Source organism: Mangifera indica, chromosome 18 (assembly GCF_011075055.1).
Source record: "Mangifera indica cultivar Alphonso chromosome 18, CATAS_Mindica_2.1, whole genome shotgun sequence".
Classification (NCBI taxonomy): Eukaryota; Viridiplantae; Streptophyta; class Magnoliopsida; order Sapindales; family Anacardiaceae; genus Mangifera; species Mangifera indica.
In genome coordinates, this window is record NC_058154.1 from 6,569,220 (window position 1) to 6,588,618 (window position 19,399).

Genomic DNA, 19,399 nt, shown 5'->3' on the forward strand with positions numbered 1-19,399 from the left:
GTGAGGCGACGGATCAGTGATGGAGCGATTGACTCATAGGCATAGATAGCCGGGTTATGATTGATGATTCATTATGGATTTAATATGCTTGGGGATGATTTAAGGATATTTTGTATTTTAATTAATAAATACTATGGAGATTATTTAGATATAACATAGATCTATGCATGTTTTGATTGTGGAGTAAACTGATTATTTTGGAAATATTATGCATGTATATTAAATTTTAGTAGCACTTTACCTTGATGGATAGAATATTCGAGGTGGGGTGTTACAATAAGTTCATCACGATTAAGATACACCTTGATCTCTTCTTCACGATTATACCATTTTGAGAACATTTATCTTGATACATAAGATATGTGTCTTATTATTATATAATTATTAAGATAATATCTTGACTTTATTTCTTAAGAGAAATTGCTTTGAGGGAAAAGTTGTACTGTTTTAAAAGAAGCATTAAGAGATTCCGAAGAAGAGTCTGACTTTTTATTGTTAATCAAGTAATTTATTACGTTAAAATGACATTTTTTTTCATGATTTATTCAACTGGGGTTTCTAGTTAATTTTAAATTAAAAAATTACTCTTTTATTGTCCAAGTTTGAATGGGTCTATAAGTTTTAAGGTTTTGTATGGGTTTTAATCAATTAAGCTTTATTTTTTCTCAAGTTTGAGTTTCAACTTTATACAACTACTTTACATTTCCTTTTTTTTTTTTTTTTTTTTGGTTATTCATAGAGATTATTTCTCAAGGTTTTGTATGGGTTAACGTTGATATGGTTTTATAGGATCTTTAGTATTGATTTTCTTTTACGCACAGTTTGTTTATATATATTGTTATCTTAAGTATCCATGGTAATGACAATGAATTGATGAATTTACAAATTGACAAAAAATGAACTATGAATGATGAAAATACCATGAATTTGTTGTGTACAAATGATGAATCTGATGATAATTGGAACATAAAAGATATAGTTGATATTATGAATATGATGATGACTAGTTTACAAGGGATATAGCCGATTTAATGAATTTATGATGATCGAGTCATCAGGGATAGAATTGACACTACCTGACAAAGATTAAGAGTATGAAATTTATTTTTCAACCATATATATGAATAACATATATGAGTTCTTTCAAATCGTCATTGAAGTATAATGCATAATAAATGTTGTTATGAAATTTCAATTTAAGGGAAATTTTAAAAAATGGCCAAAATGCCCTCCCATTAAGCAAAAATAGCCAAAATCACTATTTTCAAGCCAAAATGCCCAAAATCACTGTTCCAAAAAAAATGCCTATGACTTTTTTTAATACCAAAACTACCCTTCCCCTCATATTTATATAACTCTCTCACTTACTATGGGGTTTTAATGTAATTTTAGATAAATATGAGAGGTTTTTGGATATTTTATATTATAAAGGCATTTTGATATTTATTTATTTATTTCAAACTTTTTCTAAAATGTCAAAATTACACTTCCTTTCATTTATATAACTCCCCTCACTCATTATGGGGGTTAAAATAATTTTAGATAAATATGAGGGGTTTTTGGATATTTTACATTGTAAAGGCATTTTCATTTTTCAACTTTTAGAATTCGAATTTCAGTTCCATTTTTTCAAATTTCACCGTTTTACGATATATCGATTCATATTTTTCAGATTTCTGAAGGATTTTCCGTTTGTTGCCATTCTAGGGTTTTTCAACTTTTACAATTCGAATTTCAATTCCGTTTTTTCGGATTTCATCGTTTTACGAGATATCGACTCGTATTTTTCAGATTTCTGAAGCATTTTTCGTTTGTTGCCATTCTAGGGTTTTTCAACTTTTAGAATTCGAATTTCAGTTTTGTTTTTTCGGATTTCACCGTTTTACGAGATATCGACTCGTATTTTTCAGATTTCTGAAGGATTTTTCGATTGTTACCATTCTAGGGTTTTTCAACTTTTAGAATTCGAATTTTAGTTCAGTTTTTTCGAATTTCATAGTTTGACGAGATATCGACTCGTATTTTTCAGATTTCCGAAGGATTTTCTGTTTGTTGCCATTATAGGGTTTTTCAACTTTTAGAATTTGAATTTCAGTTCCGTTTTTTTCAGATTTCACCGTTTTACGAGATATCGACTCGTATTTTTCAGATTTCTGAAGGATTTTTCGATTGTTGTCATTCTAGGGTTTTTCAACTTTTAGAATTCGAATTTTAATTCAGTTTTTTTGAATTTCACCCTTTGACGAGATATCGACTCGTATTTTTCAGATTTCCGAAGGATTTTCTGTTTGTTGCCATTCTAGGGTTTTTCAACTTTTAGAATTTGAATTTCAGTTTCATTTTCTCGGATTTCACCGTTTTATGAGATATCGACCAGTATTTTTCAGATTTCTAAAGGATTTTTCGATTGTTGCCATTCTAGGGTTTTTCAACTTTCAGAATTCGAATTTTAATTCAGTTTTTTAGAATTTCACCGTTTGACGAGATATCGACTCGTATTTCTCAGATTTCTGAAAGATTTTCTGTTTGTTGTCATTCTAGGGTTTTTCAACTTTTAGAATTTGAATTTCAGTTTCGTTTTTTCAGATTTCACCGTTTTACGAGATATCGACCCGTATTTTTCAGATTTCTGAAGGATTTTTCGATTGTTGTCATTCTAGGGTTTTTCAACTTTTGGAATTCGAATTTTAATTCAGTTTTTTTTGAATTTCACCCTTTGACGAGATATCGACTCGTATTTTTCAGATTTCCGAAGGATTTTCTGTTTGTTGCCATTCTAGGGTTTTTCAACTTTTAGAATTTGAATTTCAGTTTCGTTTTTTCAGATTTCACCGTTTTACGAGATATCGACCCGTATTTTTCAGATTTCTGAAGGATTTTTTGATTGTTGTAATTCTAGGGTTTTTCAACTTTTAGAATTCGAATTTTAATTCAGTTTTTTCAAATTTCACCGTTTGACAAGATATCGATTCGTATTTTTCAGATTTCCGAAGGATTTTTCGTTTGTTGCCATTGTAGGGTTTTTTAACTTTTAGAATTTGAATTTCAGTTCCGTTTTTTCAGATTTCACCGTTTTACGAGATATCGACCCGTATTTTTCAGATTTCTGAAGGATTTTTTGATTGTTGCCATTATAGGGTTTTCCAACTTTTATAATTCGAATTTTAGTTCAGTTTTTTCGAATTTCACCGTTTGACGAGATATCGACTCGTATTTTTCAGATTTTTGAAGGTTTTTCGATTATTGCCATTATAGGGTTTTCCAACTTTTATAATTCAAATTTTAATTCAGTTTTTTCGAATTTCACCGTTTGACGAGATATCGACTCGTATTTTTCAGATTTCTGAAGGATTTTTCGATTGTTACCATTGTAGGGTTTTTCAACTTTTAGAATTTGAATTTCAGTTTCGTTTTTTTGGATTTCACCGTTTTGCGAGATATCGACCCGTATTTTTCAGATTTCTGAAGGATTTTTCGATTGTTGTCATTCTAGGGTTTTTCAACTTTTATAATTCGAATTTTAGTTCAGTTTTTTCGAATTTCACCGTTTGACGAGATATCGACTCGTATTCTTTAGATTTTCGAAGGATTTTTTTATTGTTGTCATTGTAGGGTTTTTCAACTTTTAGAATTTGAATTTCAGTTCCGTTTTTTCGGATTTCACCGTTTTACGAGATATCGACTCGTATTTTTCAGATTTCTGAAGGATTTTTGGATTGTTGCCATTCTAGGGTTTTTCAACTTTTAGAATTCGAATTTTAATTCAGTTTTTTTGAATTTCACCGTTTGACGAGATATCGACTCGTATTTTTCAGATTTCCGAAGGATTTTCTGTTTGTTGCCATTCTAGGGTTTTTCAACTTTTAGAATTTGAATTTCAGTTTCATTTTCTCGGATTTCACCGTTTTATGAGATATCGACCAGTATTTTTCAGATTTCTAAAGGATTTTTCGATTGTTGCCATTCTAGGGTTTTTCAACTTTCAGAATTCGAATTTTAATTCAGTTTTTTAGAATTTCACCGTTTGACGAGATATCGACTCGTATTTCTCAGATTTCTGAAGGATTTTCTGTTTGTTGTCATTCTAGGGTTTTTCAACTTTTAGAATTTGAATTTCAGTTTCGTTTTTTCAGATTTCACCGTTTTACGAGATATCGACCCGTATTTTTCAGATTTCTGATTTTTCAACTTTTGGAATTCGAATTTTAATTCAGTTTTTTTGAATTTCACCCTTTGACGAGATATCGACTCGTATTTTTCAGATTTCCGAAGGATTTTCTGTTTGTTGCCATTCTAGGGTTTTTCAACTTTTAGAATTTGAATTTCAGTTTCGTTTTTTCAGATTTCACCGTTTTACGAGATATCGACCCGTATTTTTCAGATTTCTGAAGGATTTTTTGATTGTTGTAATTCTAGGGTTTTTCAACTTTTAGAATTCGAATTTTAATTCAGTTTTTTCAAATTTCACCGTTTTACAAGATATCGATTCGTATTTTTCAGATTTCCGAAGGATTTTTCGTTTGTTGCCATTCTAGGGTTTTTAACTTTTAGAATTTGAATTTCACGTTTTTTCAGATTTGTTTTACGAGATATCGACCCGTATTTTTCAGATTTCTGAAGGATTTTTTGATTGTTGTCATTATAGGGTTTTCCAACTTTCATAATTCGAATTTTAGTTCAGTTTTTTCGAATTTCACCGTTTGACGAGATATCGACTCGTATTTTTCAGATTTTTGAAGGTTTTTCGATTATTGCCATTATAGGGTTTTCCAACTTTTATAATTCAAATTTTAATTCAGTTTTTTCGAATTTCACCGTTTGACGAGATATCGACTCGTATTTTTCAGATTTCTGAAGGATTTTTCGATTGTTACCATTGTAGGGTTTTTCAACTTTTAGAATTTGAATTTCAGTTTCATTTTTTTGGATTTCACCGTTTTGCGAGATATTGACCCGTATTTTTCAGATTTCTGAAGGATTTTTCGATTGTTGTCATTCTAGGGTTTTTCAACTTTTATAATTCGAATTTTAGTTCAGTTTTTTTGAATTTCACCATTTGACGAGATATCGACTCGTATTCTTTAGATTTTCGAAGGATTTTTTGATTGTTGTCATTGTAGGGTTTTTCAACTTTTAGAATTTGAATTTCAGTTCCGTTTTTTCGGATTTCACCGTTTTACGAGATATCGACTCGTATTTTTCAGATTTTTGAAGGATTTTTTTATTGTTTCCGTTCTAGGGTATTTCAACTTTTAGAATTCGAATTTTAACTTTTAGATAAGGATTTTATTGTTTTTTCATGACAAGATTATTTAAAAAATGAACTCAAATACGATACACATTCATATATAACCACAAATAAAGTATATCATATACATATGAAAATACAATAAATATATACATCTAAACATAGAAATAATGATAAATATACATCCGTGAGCTACTCGATACAATGAAAATACAACTGTGTCGCTAATCGTCGACGCATATACCTCGATCAATGATGGCTCAAGAGGGAATGTGACATCCTCCTAATGATGAAGATATATAAGTCAAAATAATTGTAACATATAATGAATTAATCGACTTATTAATTTACTAGTACATACCGGATCACCAGTGAAAATACGACCTATATGAGTCCAAACAGGGAGATATCCGGGATAATGTCGTACGCTGTGCATGAGATATCGCATCTGCCCGGAAGTGTCTGGACTCGTCGGGAATGCGCAGCTCGCTCTCAATCCGTCTTCTTTTGTGAGAAATATCCTGTAACAATCACATAAAATTTGTTAGATATTCACAAAAATAAATATGTAAACAAATGTATTAGTGAAAAAAACATATAAAGATGAGAAATACCAAATAATTAAAAAGGAAATGACAAAACTTAACAAATAAGAACAGAAATTCGAGTTCTATACGTTCAACTTCTATAGAATGTTAACAATCAAAAAAGTTATCCTTAAATGACAGAAAATAGAAAAAACGAAACTGAAATTCATACTTTATAGGTTGAAATACCTTGAAGTGACGATAATCAGAAAATTGTTTGAAAATTTTGAAAATACGAATCGATATATCCTAAAATGGTCAAATTTGAAAAACGGATGTGAAATTCAAATTTTATACGTTGAAGTACCTTAAAGTGACGATAATAAAAAATTCGTTCAGAGATCGTGAAAATACGAATCGATATATCCTAAAATGGTTAAATTCAAAAAAACGAAAATGAAATTCGAATTCTATACGTTGAAATACCTTAAAGTGACGATACTCAGAAAATCATTCGGATATCGTGAAAATACGAATCGATATAACCTAAAATGGTGAAATCCGAAAAAACAGAACTGAAATTCGAATTCTATACGTTGAAATACCTTAAAGTGATGATAATTGAAAAATCGTTCGGAGATCATGAAAATACGACTCGATATATCCTCAAATGGTGAAATTCGAAAAAACGGAGTTACAATTCGAATTCCATACGTTAAAATACCTTAAAGTGACGATACTCAGAAAATCATTCAGAAATCATGAAAATACAAATCGATATATCCTAAAATGGTGAATTTCGAAAAAACGGAACTGAAATTCGAATTCTAAACGTTGAAATACCTTAAAGTGATGATAATTGAAAAATCATTCAGAGATCATGAAAATACGATTCGATATATCCTGAAATGATGAAATTCGAAAAAACGGAGTTGCAATTCGAATTCGATACGTTGAAATACCTCAAAGTGACGATACTCGAAAATTCATTCGAAAATCGTGAAAATACGAATCGATATATCCTAAAATGGTTAAATTCGAAAAGACGGAGTTACAATTCGAATTTTATACGTTGAAATACCTTAAAGTGACGATACTCAGAAAATCATTCAGATATCGTGAAAATACGAATCGATATAACCTAAAATGGTAAAATCCGAAAAAACGGAACTGAAATTCGAATTCTATACGTTGAAATACCTTAAAGTGACGATAATTGAAAAATCATTCGGAGATCATAAAAATACGATTCGATATATCCTGAAATTGTGAAATTCGAAAAAATGGAGTTGCAATTCGAATTCGATACGTTGAAATACCTTAAAGTGACGATACTCAGAAAATTATTCGGAAATCGTGAAAATACGAATCGATATAACCTAAAATGGTGAAATCTGAAAAAACGGAACTGAAATTCGAATTCTATACGTTGAAATACTTTAAAGTGACGATACTCGGAAAATTATTCAAAAATCGTGAAAATACGAATCGATATAACCTAAAATGGTAAAATCCGAAAAAACGGAACTGAAATTCGAATTCTATACGTTGAAATACCTTAAAGTGACGATAATTGAAAAATCGTTCGGAGATCATGAAAATACGATTCGATATATCCTGAAATTATGAAATTCGAAAAAATGGAGTTGTAATTCGGATTCGATACGTTGAAATACCTTAAAGTGACGATACTCAGAAAGTTATTCGGAAATCGTGAAAATACGAATCGATATAACCTAAAATGGTGAAATCCGAAAAAACGAAACTGAAATTCGAATTCTATACGTTGAAATACTTTAAAGTGACGATACTCGGAAAATCATTCGAAAATCGTGAAAATACGAATCGATATCCTAAAATGGTGAATATCGAAAAAACATAACTGAAATTCGAATTCTAAACGTTGAAATACCTTAAAGTGACGATAATTGGAAAATCGTTCAGAGATCATGAAAATACGATTCGATATATCCTGAAATGGTGAAATTCGAAAAAACGGAGTTACAATTCGAATTCGATACGTTGAAATACCTCAAAGTGACAATACTCGAAAATTCATTCGGAAATCGTGAAAATACGAATCGATGTAACCTAAAATGGTGAAATCCGAAAAAACAGAACTGAAATTCGAATTCTATACGTTGAAATACTTTAAAGTGATGATACTTAGAAAATCATTCGGATATCGTGAAAATATGAATCGATATACCCTAAAATGGTGAAATCCAAAAAAACGGAGCTAAAATTCGAATTCGGAAAAACGAAACTGAAATAACGTCGTTACATCGTAAGTTGTGTCAAAAAACACCAAAATTTGAAAACTCGAATTTGAAATTTGAAAAATACATATAGAAAAACCTAAAACAGAAAAAACGGATATAAAATTCGAAAACTATACAATCAGAAACCGTGGATGAGAAAAATCTCAATTTAACCCCTAATGAAAATTCTTTAATTAAAAAGGTCCAATGTTATATCAAAAATTTCCATAAAACCCCCTTTGTTGTAATGAATCTCATCCAGCTCTCCAAGATTTAAAAAAACCCAATTTACCCCCCAACTAAGTTTGAAAATGACGCTACCGTGGGAAATTTCGTTCTGCCGTGGGAAACTCCGTTCCCACGGCAGACTGCCGATCCAAGTTTCAGCCAATTTCGGCCAATTTTTGGTCATTTTGACCTCCGATTTTTACATAAATCAAATCTACACATTGTATAACATAAAACCCCTCAATCAATTCAACAAAAACAACCAAAAATCCAAACATTTTAAGCAATATTCAAAGCGTAAACCCTAAAATTTCAAACCCAAAATTCTCAATCAAATCTCAATGATATCAGCAATAAATTGATCCAAACAAGATTACGGGAGATATACTAACCTTCTTTGCCATTTGCGGTTGCCGGGAAGCTTCAAAATCGACGGAAATGACCTTCGCCATGGGATTGACGTGGGAGGAGGAAACTTTTGCGATTTTTTGTGGAAATGTACAGTGAAATCAGAACCTGCCGTGGGAAATTTTGCTTTGTATATAAAGGGGGGCAGTTTCGTAATTTTGCTTTTCCCACGACAACGTGCGAAATTTCAAAAAAATCCGACGTGGGCTAAGGATTTCCCCGACACCCCAATGTTTTAAAAAAGCCAGTTTACCCCCCACAACCCATTGTTCATTCAACTGCCGTGGGAGAATTCGTCCTGCCGTGGGAAATTCCGTTCCCACGGCAGACTGCCGATCCATTCGGCAGCCAATTTCGGCCAATTTTTAGTCGTTTCGACCTCCGATTTTCACATAAATCAAATCTACACATTGTATAACATAAAACCCCTCAATCAATCAACAAAAACAACCAAAAATTGAAACATTTTAAGCATTATTCAAACCGTAAACCCTAAAATTTCAAACCCAAAATTCTCAATCAAATCGCAATAATATAAGTAATAACTTGATCCAAACAAGATTACGGGAGATGTGATAACATTATTTTCCATTTTCGGTTGCCGGAAAGCAAGAAAATCGGCGGAAATGACGTTCGCCGTGGGATTGCCGTGGGATGTGGAAAAAATTCGAATTTTCTTTGAATTGTACAGTGAAAATTTGCTATGTTTATATATGGGGGCAGTTTCGTCATTTCACAAAACCTGGGCATTTTTGCTTAAAGGTGAATTTTTTGGGCAATTTCGCTTAGACCCCTTTAATTTTGCCTAGTTTTTAAAATTTCCCTTCATTTAATTGTTATTGTTTGTGCTTCTCCCAAGGATAGAACTCTGATGACAGAGTGAAAGTTCAAAACTTAAAAAAGAAGAATAATGGCCGATGAAAGCAATGTATTTAATGCAACGTCGGTGCTAGAGGAGGCACATAAGGGAAGAAACCCCAAGAGTTAGTGATGCACTCGGATCCATTAGATGAAGATGGTCAAAATAGATAGAGCTAGTTGTGGTTGACCTTATTGAAAAGAAGAATCGCAATTTATGGAAGAAGATGATTGTCAGATAGACAACTAGTTGCAAGTTTACAAGCAAGCAAGACGCCAAAGAACTAGACAGCCTTATATGACATGGAAAAGTACTTGAACAGAATAAGGTTGTTTGATTGCTTTTATCTTCTTGACCTTGTAAGATAACGATGGTAAAAACACACAAGCAAAAGGTACAGGTTTAAAACTTGCAATCAAACTTTTGATTTATTATATATAATAATTGTTGAGTTGGTCATTAAAACTTAGATTTTCTTCCACTTGGTGTAGTCTTTATAAACTTGACTAAGTCAAAAAAAATAACTCTCAATTAAACGTAAAGTTGATGATCAAACTCAAATAAGGATTTGTCATTACAAAAGAAAAAGTTGGTGGCATCGAAAGCGTGGCGAAAACATGTTTGGTCATCTGACATCTAACAATAATTTTAAATTTAAATTTACCAATCACAAAATCATAGATTTTAAAATCAAAGTAACATTGAAATTCACTTTACAGAGTTAAGGAAAAACCGATCAAACTAAAGTTAAAGCAACGTCAAACTGGCTTGAAGGAAATGCTAATGAATAACTTCCATAAACTTGGTAAAAAAAATTAGTGGAGGCATATATTAGTTAAAAACTTTTCAAATACAAAAATTAAGTGTGGATATTGTTGTTATTTAAAATCAATAACAAAGCGCGGGGTTTTCAATATTTTTCCGAAGCCAGTCAAACTATTTTGGTCATTTTTCATGTACAAGTGTGGCTACAATAAATTAATCTATTCAATTAGTTGCTTATACCTTGATTCATTCAGATTCAGAACATATTTACATCTGAGCATACAAATACATTATATTATGCATCAGAAGAAAGAGTTTTATCAAGAAGCTAAACACAGATAAAAAGGAAAAAGCACAGTGAAAAATACCACAACTCTGCAGCCCAATGACTGTGGTGCTCCAGTTATTTTCGGAGAAAATTCTTCAGCTCCGGTAGCAATATGCAAGCAATCAATTAGATTTCCAGCAATTTCAAATCTTATCTTTATGAGCTTTAGCTTTTTCAATTGACTCCATGGCCTCTTCAAATGATTTCTAAATGCAAATAATCACATTATTAGTGAACAACCTTATTATCCTTTGACATCCAATTCACAAAAAAAATCTAAGACCAGGAGAAAAGGTAGCAGAAATATTCTCAACATTCTAATAAGAATATAATTCTACATAGTTGCTAGTACCAATCACGCAAAAAGTGGCATATTGAAGTGCTAAAAGAATCAATCAGAGTTGATTGTATTCATTCAGAAGAATTAGTTCAAAAGATGATCATGGAAATCCTTAGAACCAAGTAACTTACTCCAGAGTTATGCATTCTCCAAATTTCCTCTCTGCACTTATCAATTACATATATTCCACCAACTAAAGCACTGCAAAGAAAGGGAAAAACAAAGGAAGATAAATAAATAAGCATTTATCAAATAAGTCCTCCCATACTGACAGAAAATCAAGTAAATTCTCCAAACCATTTGAAACATAGGAAAAGAAACTAATCATTGTAGAAATCACTGATGCAAGTAGACCAATATTGTCGAAGGCATAATATTGATTTGCAAACCAAATTATTTCACACCATGACATACTTCCACCATGTTTCCTTAGGGGTGAATTTCAAACAAGGAAAGAATTTAGAAGACAATTGACCAGTAAAAGCTCTTGGCAAAAAACGTACTTCAGAATAATCTTATGAGTATATTAATTTTCTAATCCCAGTAAACTTTACTACCAGATAGTTGGCAAAATGAAATGCTATCCCACAAAATATTACAATGAAATTTAAATATATTTTCCAATTAAACTGGGCCAATCTTGCAACTGATTTCTCAAAATTCTCAAATGCTCTACCATTCCTCATGAAAGAAAGTTTCAAAGTGGTGCAAGGGGATAGATTTCATCACAATATGGGTACTAAAACCTTCCAAAATCAACTGGCCAAATCTCTATTAGGGTCGCAGGAATAGGCAACCAACTCTAATGAACAAAAGAAAAGAGATCATGTCTGAAAAACCACTCCTCTGTTTTAAAAAATATATTGTAAAGTTGCATTCAATGAAAGAAGATTTAGAAAAAGGTGGGCAAGCTGACTACAGAAATAAAGATCCATAAAACTCCTAAAAGATTATAAAAGTCATTCTTAAACATTGTGTATTGAATAGCTCAAAAGATATCATCCAACAATTATTAAACAGATTGCACACACGAAAGGGCATGCAACAAATAAAAAATTATGTCAAAATCCCCTAATCACCCTTGATTTGAGAGACAAAAGCCAAAAAGAGAAGCTTAAAACTTTACTATTTCTAGTAAGAATGAAACATTTTCCCAAAACTGCCTTAAAAAAATTTCTTAAACCTTCTCAGTCCGTTAATAACAAAAGTATACCCATGACTACTCTATCCCACACCAGAGCTACTTTCCATTTACCCCAAAAGGAGATAACTTTTTCCATGAAAAATCAACAAAAATAGGGATCTGACATGAAAATGTTAAAATCTGAAGCAAGTTTAAGCCATGATTGCATGGCAATTGAGCACATTAGAAAATGGTGTTAAGCGCTCTCAGAATTTTCCTTGTAAATTGATGGAGGGCCAAGCGAGCAGCCCACACATGGAAAGGAACCAGAACAAGAAAAATGCACAGCCAAGTCCAAATCAACCAGCTTTGAGTCCACACACACACATGAAACTAACCCAACCAAGTCTAAACGGCTGACAAAGGCATAAGGTGATGTCTTCAGAGGAAAACAATAAAGAAAGAACAATAAATCTTTCTTTGTTAAGATTATAGTTGGTTTTTCTTTGGAAGCATATCTCATAGAATCCTAGTCCTAGTAAATTAGGTTTGGATTAGTTTTCCAAAACATAGTTATCATATTTCTAGTGAAATTAGTTTCCCTTTTAAATTAGGTTAAGTACCCACCTATATAAAGGTGTCTATGTTTTGTATTAAGGACATATAAAAAAAAAATATTCACTTTTATCTCTTTGAAGAGCTTGATATAACTAATCGATTCTGAGTTTTTGTTATATTTCTTCTCTCCTTGAACAAGAACAACAACCTAACGTCTCAGTGAATGATATCGCAACTCATTTGACGCTCGTCTTACATCATAAATAATATACCAATTCGATGATAAACAGATCAGTAGTTAGTCTCTCTAAAGTAATAGACCATGACATGCTGATTGGAATATTATTCTCCCAAATTAAATCATAACATCCAGGAAAGGGTGTATCACTGAGGCTAGGGTAAAAAGTCTCAAATGAAAAATTACCTGACTTCTCAAGAATCCTTATTCTTTTATCAAAGTCTTCATGGCCTTTTTATAGATATATTGCAACACCCGTGAAGGGCAAGGAGGAAGAGACCATCATGCTAGCCATTATAGAATTATACCTAATCAAGTAACACTATAACTTAGAGTTATATCATAAAATGCAGCCTCTTTGACTCATTTTTCTTCCCAAAAATATTTGCCCAAATATATATAGATGATTACTAATCTATCCATTCAATTTACACAGAGATTAGAAATCAGCAGACTTCCAACTTTTCATTTTGCGATGAAACCTTAACCTAATGCAATATAAAGCTGCCATAAGACTCCCCAACAAGAATTAACAACTTCAGATAACCAGAAGGGCTCCAACAATCTTCCAAGTTTAAAGGATGCATATATACTCATCAATTAAACATTATCTTTAACGCAAAGCATTCAGAGTTACGAATCAGCCATGCCTATCGTAAAGCAAAATCAATCTTTAATTTAGTAATAACATAGCATGTGCACCACGTTTAATCATACCAAATTCTAAGGGAAAAAAAACTTCGAAATTGATCAATTCAAAAATATTTACAAATATACGCAAATTAAAAAATCCATACCCGGCGAAGGCGCAATTGAGAAGAAAGGCGCGAGTAGTCATATACCGAATCGCAATCTCAAACTTGGAAACAACACCATCACCGTAGGGAGCAGCAGAGGCAGAGGCTGAGCGCGTGTTGTCATACCCATACCCATACCCATAATTACTGTAAGAGCGACCATATTTATTACTATTATAATTTTTATATTGAAAATCGTAATGGCTTCGTTTCAGATCGTCACCGAGAACCTCGTACGCCTCAGAAACCTGTTTGAATCTGAGAGTTGCATCTTCTCTCACAGTCTTTGGGGATTGAGAATGCTTGTCTGGATGATATTTTACAGCTAGTTTTCTAAAGGCTTCCTTTATTTCATCTCTTGTTGCCTCTCTGCTTAAACCCAATACCCTGTAGTGATCCATCGTTACTCTTCATTCGTTCTTTCTGCTTCTATTTTCTTCGCTTTTAGGTTCTGTGCCCCCACAACGTGCAAAGTGCCGTTGTGGAACCACCGTGGCCGCTTGTTTATCCATCAGAGAAAGGAAGGCATTGGTTTTTCAAAAAAAAAAACAAACTACCCCTAAGTTTAGACGCCGCTGGACCTGCTCGCGGCCAAATCAAACTCCCATTAAATAGTATGGCCCTCGAGAGGCGGGCTGTATCAGGCTCGTGAATTGAGCGGACCATGTTAAGGCTTTAATAATATTAAACTTGACTATTCTTTAAAATTTTAAAAAGTAATACAAAAATATCCTTTTTTTTTTTTTGCTACTCCATTTAGATTTTTCAAACTAGAACATATTTATAATGATATATGAGAATAAAAAATCTAATTTCACTCTTACTTATTCTTACAAAGTCTCTCTTACCGTATTTATTTTAAACTCTCTCTTTCTTATTTGAGTCTATAAAAATAAATTCATGTCATTCATTTAATCACTTTTTTCTTTTAGAATACGATAAAACTAACAAGAAGTAGATGTTGAACATAACTAAAAAAGTGTCATAGATTGGTATTGATAATTTTAAATTTTATAATTATTTTTATTTTTTTATTATATAACAATGGTTTATCTCCTCCATAAATGAGGTTTCTTCAATCAAATTTTAGAGTTTGGTTTCAATTCAAATATGAATATAAATAATAAAATACGATATTAACTTTAGATAATTTGAATATATATATATATATATATATATAAATTATTTGGTAGACACAGTTTAAGGTATCTTGTATCGTGTCATAGAGCCATCAAGTGTTAACAGGTCGATCTAACTTGTTAGGCCCACCATTTTATTGAGCCTAATGAGTCAAACTGAACCATTAGCATGACACAACCCATTATCATATTTACCTTAGTTTTAAGCAAGTTTGTCAATTGGGTCGAACAAGCTCAAGTTTTGATTATTCAACTTGAAAAAAAAAAATTGGACAGGACAAAATTTGAGTTTTGGGCTAGCATGAACAAAATTTGTGTTCAATAAATTTATCAAGCTTGGGCCTAAAGAAAGGTTAAGTAGCATTCTTAAACTAAAATTAACTATAAACAATCAAAATTGATAAAACAATGAGATAGGATTTATCACTGGTACCACTTTTACATTACCCGAGATGTGTACATATTTTGTATAAAAATCTAACTATAAATCATATAAAGAACATTAAAAATCGTGCATCTCAAATTAACAATACAACTTGAGAAATGACAAAAAAAAAAAAAATAGGATAGAACCAAAAAAATATAGGATAAGAGTCAAAAAGGAAGGGAATAATTGATCTCTCCTACCATTGCTATCATCACTACTGCCCCAAGAAATGTTAAAATTTTGGGCTCAAATCATGCAAAAAGTAAGAAACAATGCAATGAAATTCTTTCTTACTTAAATTAAGATTAATTTGTTGTCAAATTTCTTTAATTTTTAACTGAATTTTAGATGAAATTATGGATGAAGAAGTGTTTGAGTAGTCATCTAGGGTTTACTTAATGTTATAGATAGAAGTAAAATGAGTGGTAAATGGGCTCTTTGTTATACTTGTATAATCCTTGGAGTGTTGACTAATATAGTTTAGAGTTCCTAAAATTAGGTTATTTTAAAGAGAAATTAAATTTAATATAACAAAATTTTTAGATGGAAGAGAATATTATCCCACTATATAGAGATCAACCAAGCAATTGCAAAATGCATAACATGGATGGACCAAACAACCAAAAATAATTGAAATATAAGTAGGGTTCATTGTCATTAAAATTTTACATAAATGGCATCATTGTCATAGGATCAATCCAAATATATATATATATATATATATATATATATATATATATATATATATATATATATATATATATATATATATATATATATATATATATATATATATATATATATTAGAATAACTGATATTAAAGAGAAAAATATTAAATAGAATTACCTGTGAAATGAGAAATGAAAGTTAGAGGAGGGCCGGTGTAAACTTTTATAAAATGAAGAAAAATTCTTAGATTATCTCCATCTTCAAAGAGTGGAGAATAGGAGGTATTTATACATGTTTCCCACCTCCTACATGGTTACAGCTAATTAAAGTAATTAATTAAAACAATAATTGCTTTAATTCCAAAGTCATAAATATTTAGTGTGTTTCCATATGGAAAGTTATTAGATACACAATACTCTCACTTGAATTTTCACCACTTATAAATAATTATATTAATATTACTAAAAAAAAACTTAATAAGATAAAAACTAAAGCAAATGAACGTAATTATTTAATGTTCGATAAAGTGAGATTAGATGTGCTTATACTACTTCATTAAAAACTTTATTAGAAAAACCCAGTGAAACAAAACCTAGGGAAAAAAAAAGGACAATGCATATTTTGTCTAATATATGATAAACTTCAAGAATTTGTTGCCCTTAATAAATGCTCTCTTTGATAAATGCTCTCCTAATGAATGTTCTCCCTCTTTGTAATGAGATTAATTTAATTGTTCGCTAAACCGCTGCGTACCGATGTTATACACTAACTTTTAAAATGTGGATGTTGGTAATGTCTTGACAAACAAATCTATAAGATTCTCATTAAATTATATTTGTTTGGCATTAATCTTTTCACTCTACTAGAGCTCATGAGTGTAAAATAACTTTGGTAAGATATATTTGGTTCTATTTCTTTTAATGTATCCACCTCAAATTTGGGTAATACATAATGCATTGTTTTCGTATAATATAGATGAAGTGTCTATTGTAAAAGGAATATTGCATATATTTCAAATATGATAGATGACAAATCGTAACTATATGCATTCTTGATTAGCTTCATAAAGAGTTAGAATCTCTGAATAATTTGAAGATATTACAACCAAAGATTGTTTGGTAGAGTGTTATTATATTGTTGTGTTATTATAAGTAAAAACATATCTTATTTATGAACGGGTCTTATGAGAGTCAGAAAGGTAACTGACATTTGCATATCCAACTAAACTAAAATTTTTAGGGGATTTGATATAATAGAATTATCTCAAATTTCTAGTTCCACATAAGTAGCAAAATATACTTTTGATTTCGTTTCAGTGGAGATGGGTCGGTGTAGAGTTAAATCAGGCCAATTAATTCACTATGAAAGATATATTTGGTCTAATGCATTAGGTTAAATATAATAAAGTTTCAATGACATTAAGATATAGTACTTCATGATCAAATATTTTTCATCTTTTTCTTTGGGACAAAATGGGTCATTTTTTAGATCAAGAGACCGAGCAATCATTGAGATACTCAAAGAATAAGTTTTATCTATATTAAAATATTTGAGCAATTTTTCAATATACATAGATTGATGGATAAGTATTCCATTTAAATTGTGTTCGATCTATAAGTCAAGATAATATTTTTGTTTTCCCCAAATACTTCGTCTCAAATTTTTTTTGTTGATATTTAATAATTTTTGAAAGCTCTTTGGAAATCCCAGTTAAATTTATGTTATCAATATAAACTATCATAATAGCAAATCTCGATTTTGACTTTCTAATAAAAACATATGAGTATTTAAGGTCATTCATATAGCCCTCTTTTTTCAAATATTCACTAAAACGATTGTACCACATTCTTTGAGATTGTTTTAATTCATACAATGATCTTTATAATTTAATTGAGTGCATGCCTCTTGAATTAACTTTTTTTGTTTCAGAAAATTTAAATCTTTCAAGAAGTTTTATATAAATTTTAGTATCCAAATTTTCATATAAATAAGTGGTAAAACGATTGTACCACATTCTTTGAGATTGTTTTAATTCATACGATGTTCTTTATAATTTAATTAAGTGCATGTCTCTTGAATTAACCTTTTTTATTTCAGATAATTTAAATCTTTAAAGAAGTTTCATATAAATTTCAATATCTAAATTTTTATATAAATATACAGTAATTACATTCATTAGACGTATATCCAATTCTTCAAAAACTATTAAGCTGATTAAATATTTGAATGTGATTACATCTAAAACAAGTGCATAAATTCTATCAAATTTTATGCTTTGCCTTTGGGAAAAATCTTAGGGTACAAGTTTTGTTTTATATCTAGCAATTTCATTTTTCTCATTTCTTTTTCTCACAAATACTTATTTATATCCAACGGGTTGGACATCCTTAGGTGTTAAAAACTACAAACCCAAACATTTGACATTTTGCAAGTGAAACTAATTCTATTTAAATCGCTTTTTCTTATTTAGATCAATCATGTCTTTGTTTGTACTCAATCATAATATGTAGTTCAAAATTATCACTATTCATAATCTCAGTAGCTATTACGAATGAGAATACATTGTCAATTTTAACCGTTTTATGGTTCCACATCTCTTATGTATACATATAATTTATAGAAGTTTTTGTATTCTCATTTTCTTGTATTTCAGGAGTTTGTTTCATTTCAGAGGTTCTAGTCTCTTTAGGGATCATAACCTCTTCTAGAGAAATATCAGTAAGTGTGGACTCTTCAATTATTTTAGGATTATTATGATTGATATATATTCGATTCTCTATCTTTCTTTTTTAAGGAATAGTATCCTTCAATCCAATAGATCTATTATTCTTCTAACATGTAGTAGATTGATCAATTATAGCTCTAATGGATTGTTCAATACTCACATTAATTTTCACTAGTGCGTTAGCAACTAATATGTATGATTTTGTCACTTTTGTTGCATTCACAAATGTATTAGATATTTAGTTGGCAATCATTTGTAAATATACTATCCTTTGCACTTTTGTTTTACTTTGGGATATGTGAGGATCTAGATGAGACATGATAGATAAGTGTCATGTAAGTTTATATCTAATTTTAGAAGGCATTTACTTTTTCCTTAAAGGTGAGAATATTGTCTTATCAAAGTGATAATCTACAAATTGTGCAATAAAAAGATGCTCTGTTAATAGTTTCATACAACTAATAATGGATGGTGAATTATATCCAATATAAGTTTTTAAGGTACGTTAGGGTCTAATTTTTGTGTATTAAGGAGACACAATAGAGATATATACAACATAACCAAAAATATCCTCAAATGAAATAAATCAAGTTAGTGATCAAGAACTAATTATAAGGGAGAATATTGATGATAAGAAAAAGGTCACAAGCGAATTAATATTGCAGAATGTAATATAGCATATTCCCATATAAAAGTTAGTAATTGAATTCTTAATAATAAAGTACATACGATTACCTGGAGTCGTTTAATAAGAGATT

General features: G+C 30.6%; 1 protein-coding gene and 1 long non-coding RNA gene across 2 annotated transcripts; both read right to left on the bottom strand.

Annotated features, from left to right (window-relative positions):
* Positions 1-5,390: 5,390 nt before the first annotated feature.
* Positions 5,391-9,045, bottom strand: LOC123201286. Its single transcript, XR_006498798.1, has 3 exons — positions 8,657-9,045; positions 5,610-5,769; positions 5,391-5,531 (listed from the first exon to the last, which is right to left on the bottom strand). It is a non-coding gene; the product is annotated as an uncharacterized LOC123201286 (long non-coding RNA).
* A 1,455-nt stretch (positions 9,046-10,500) lies between these two features.
* On the bottom strand, positions 10,501-14,268 carry LOC123201438 (chaperone protein dnaJ 72). The gene is made up of 3 exons (XM_044616947.1): positions 13,681-14,268; positions 11,096-11,165; positions 10,501-10,830 (listed from the first exon to the last, which is right to left on the bottom strand). The coding sequence occupies exons 1-3, from the start codon at positions 14,079-14,081 to the stop codon at positions 10,768-10,770; spliced, it is 534 nt and encodes a 177-aa protein (XP_044472882.1). The 5' UTR covers positions 14,082-14,268; the 3' UTR covers positions 10,501-10,767.
* Between the last annotated feature and the right edge of the window lie 5,131 nt (positions 14,269-19,399).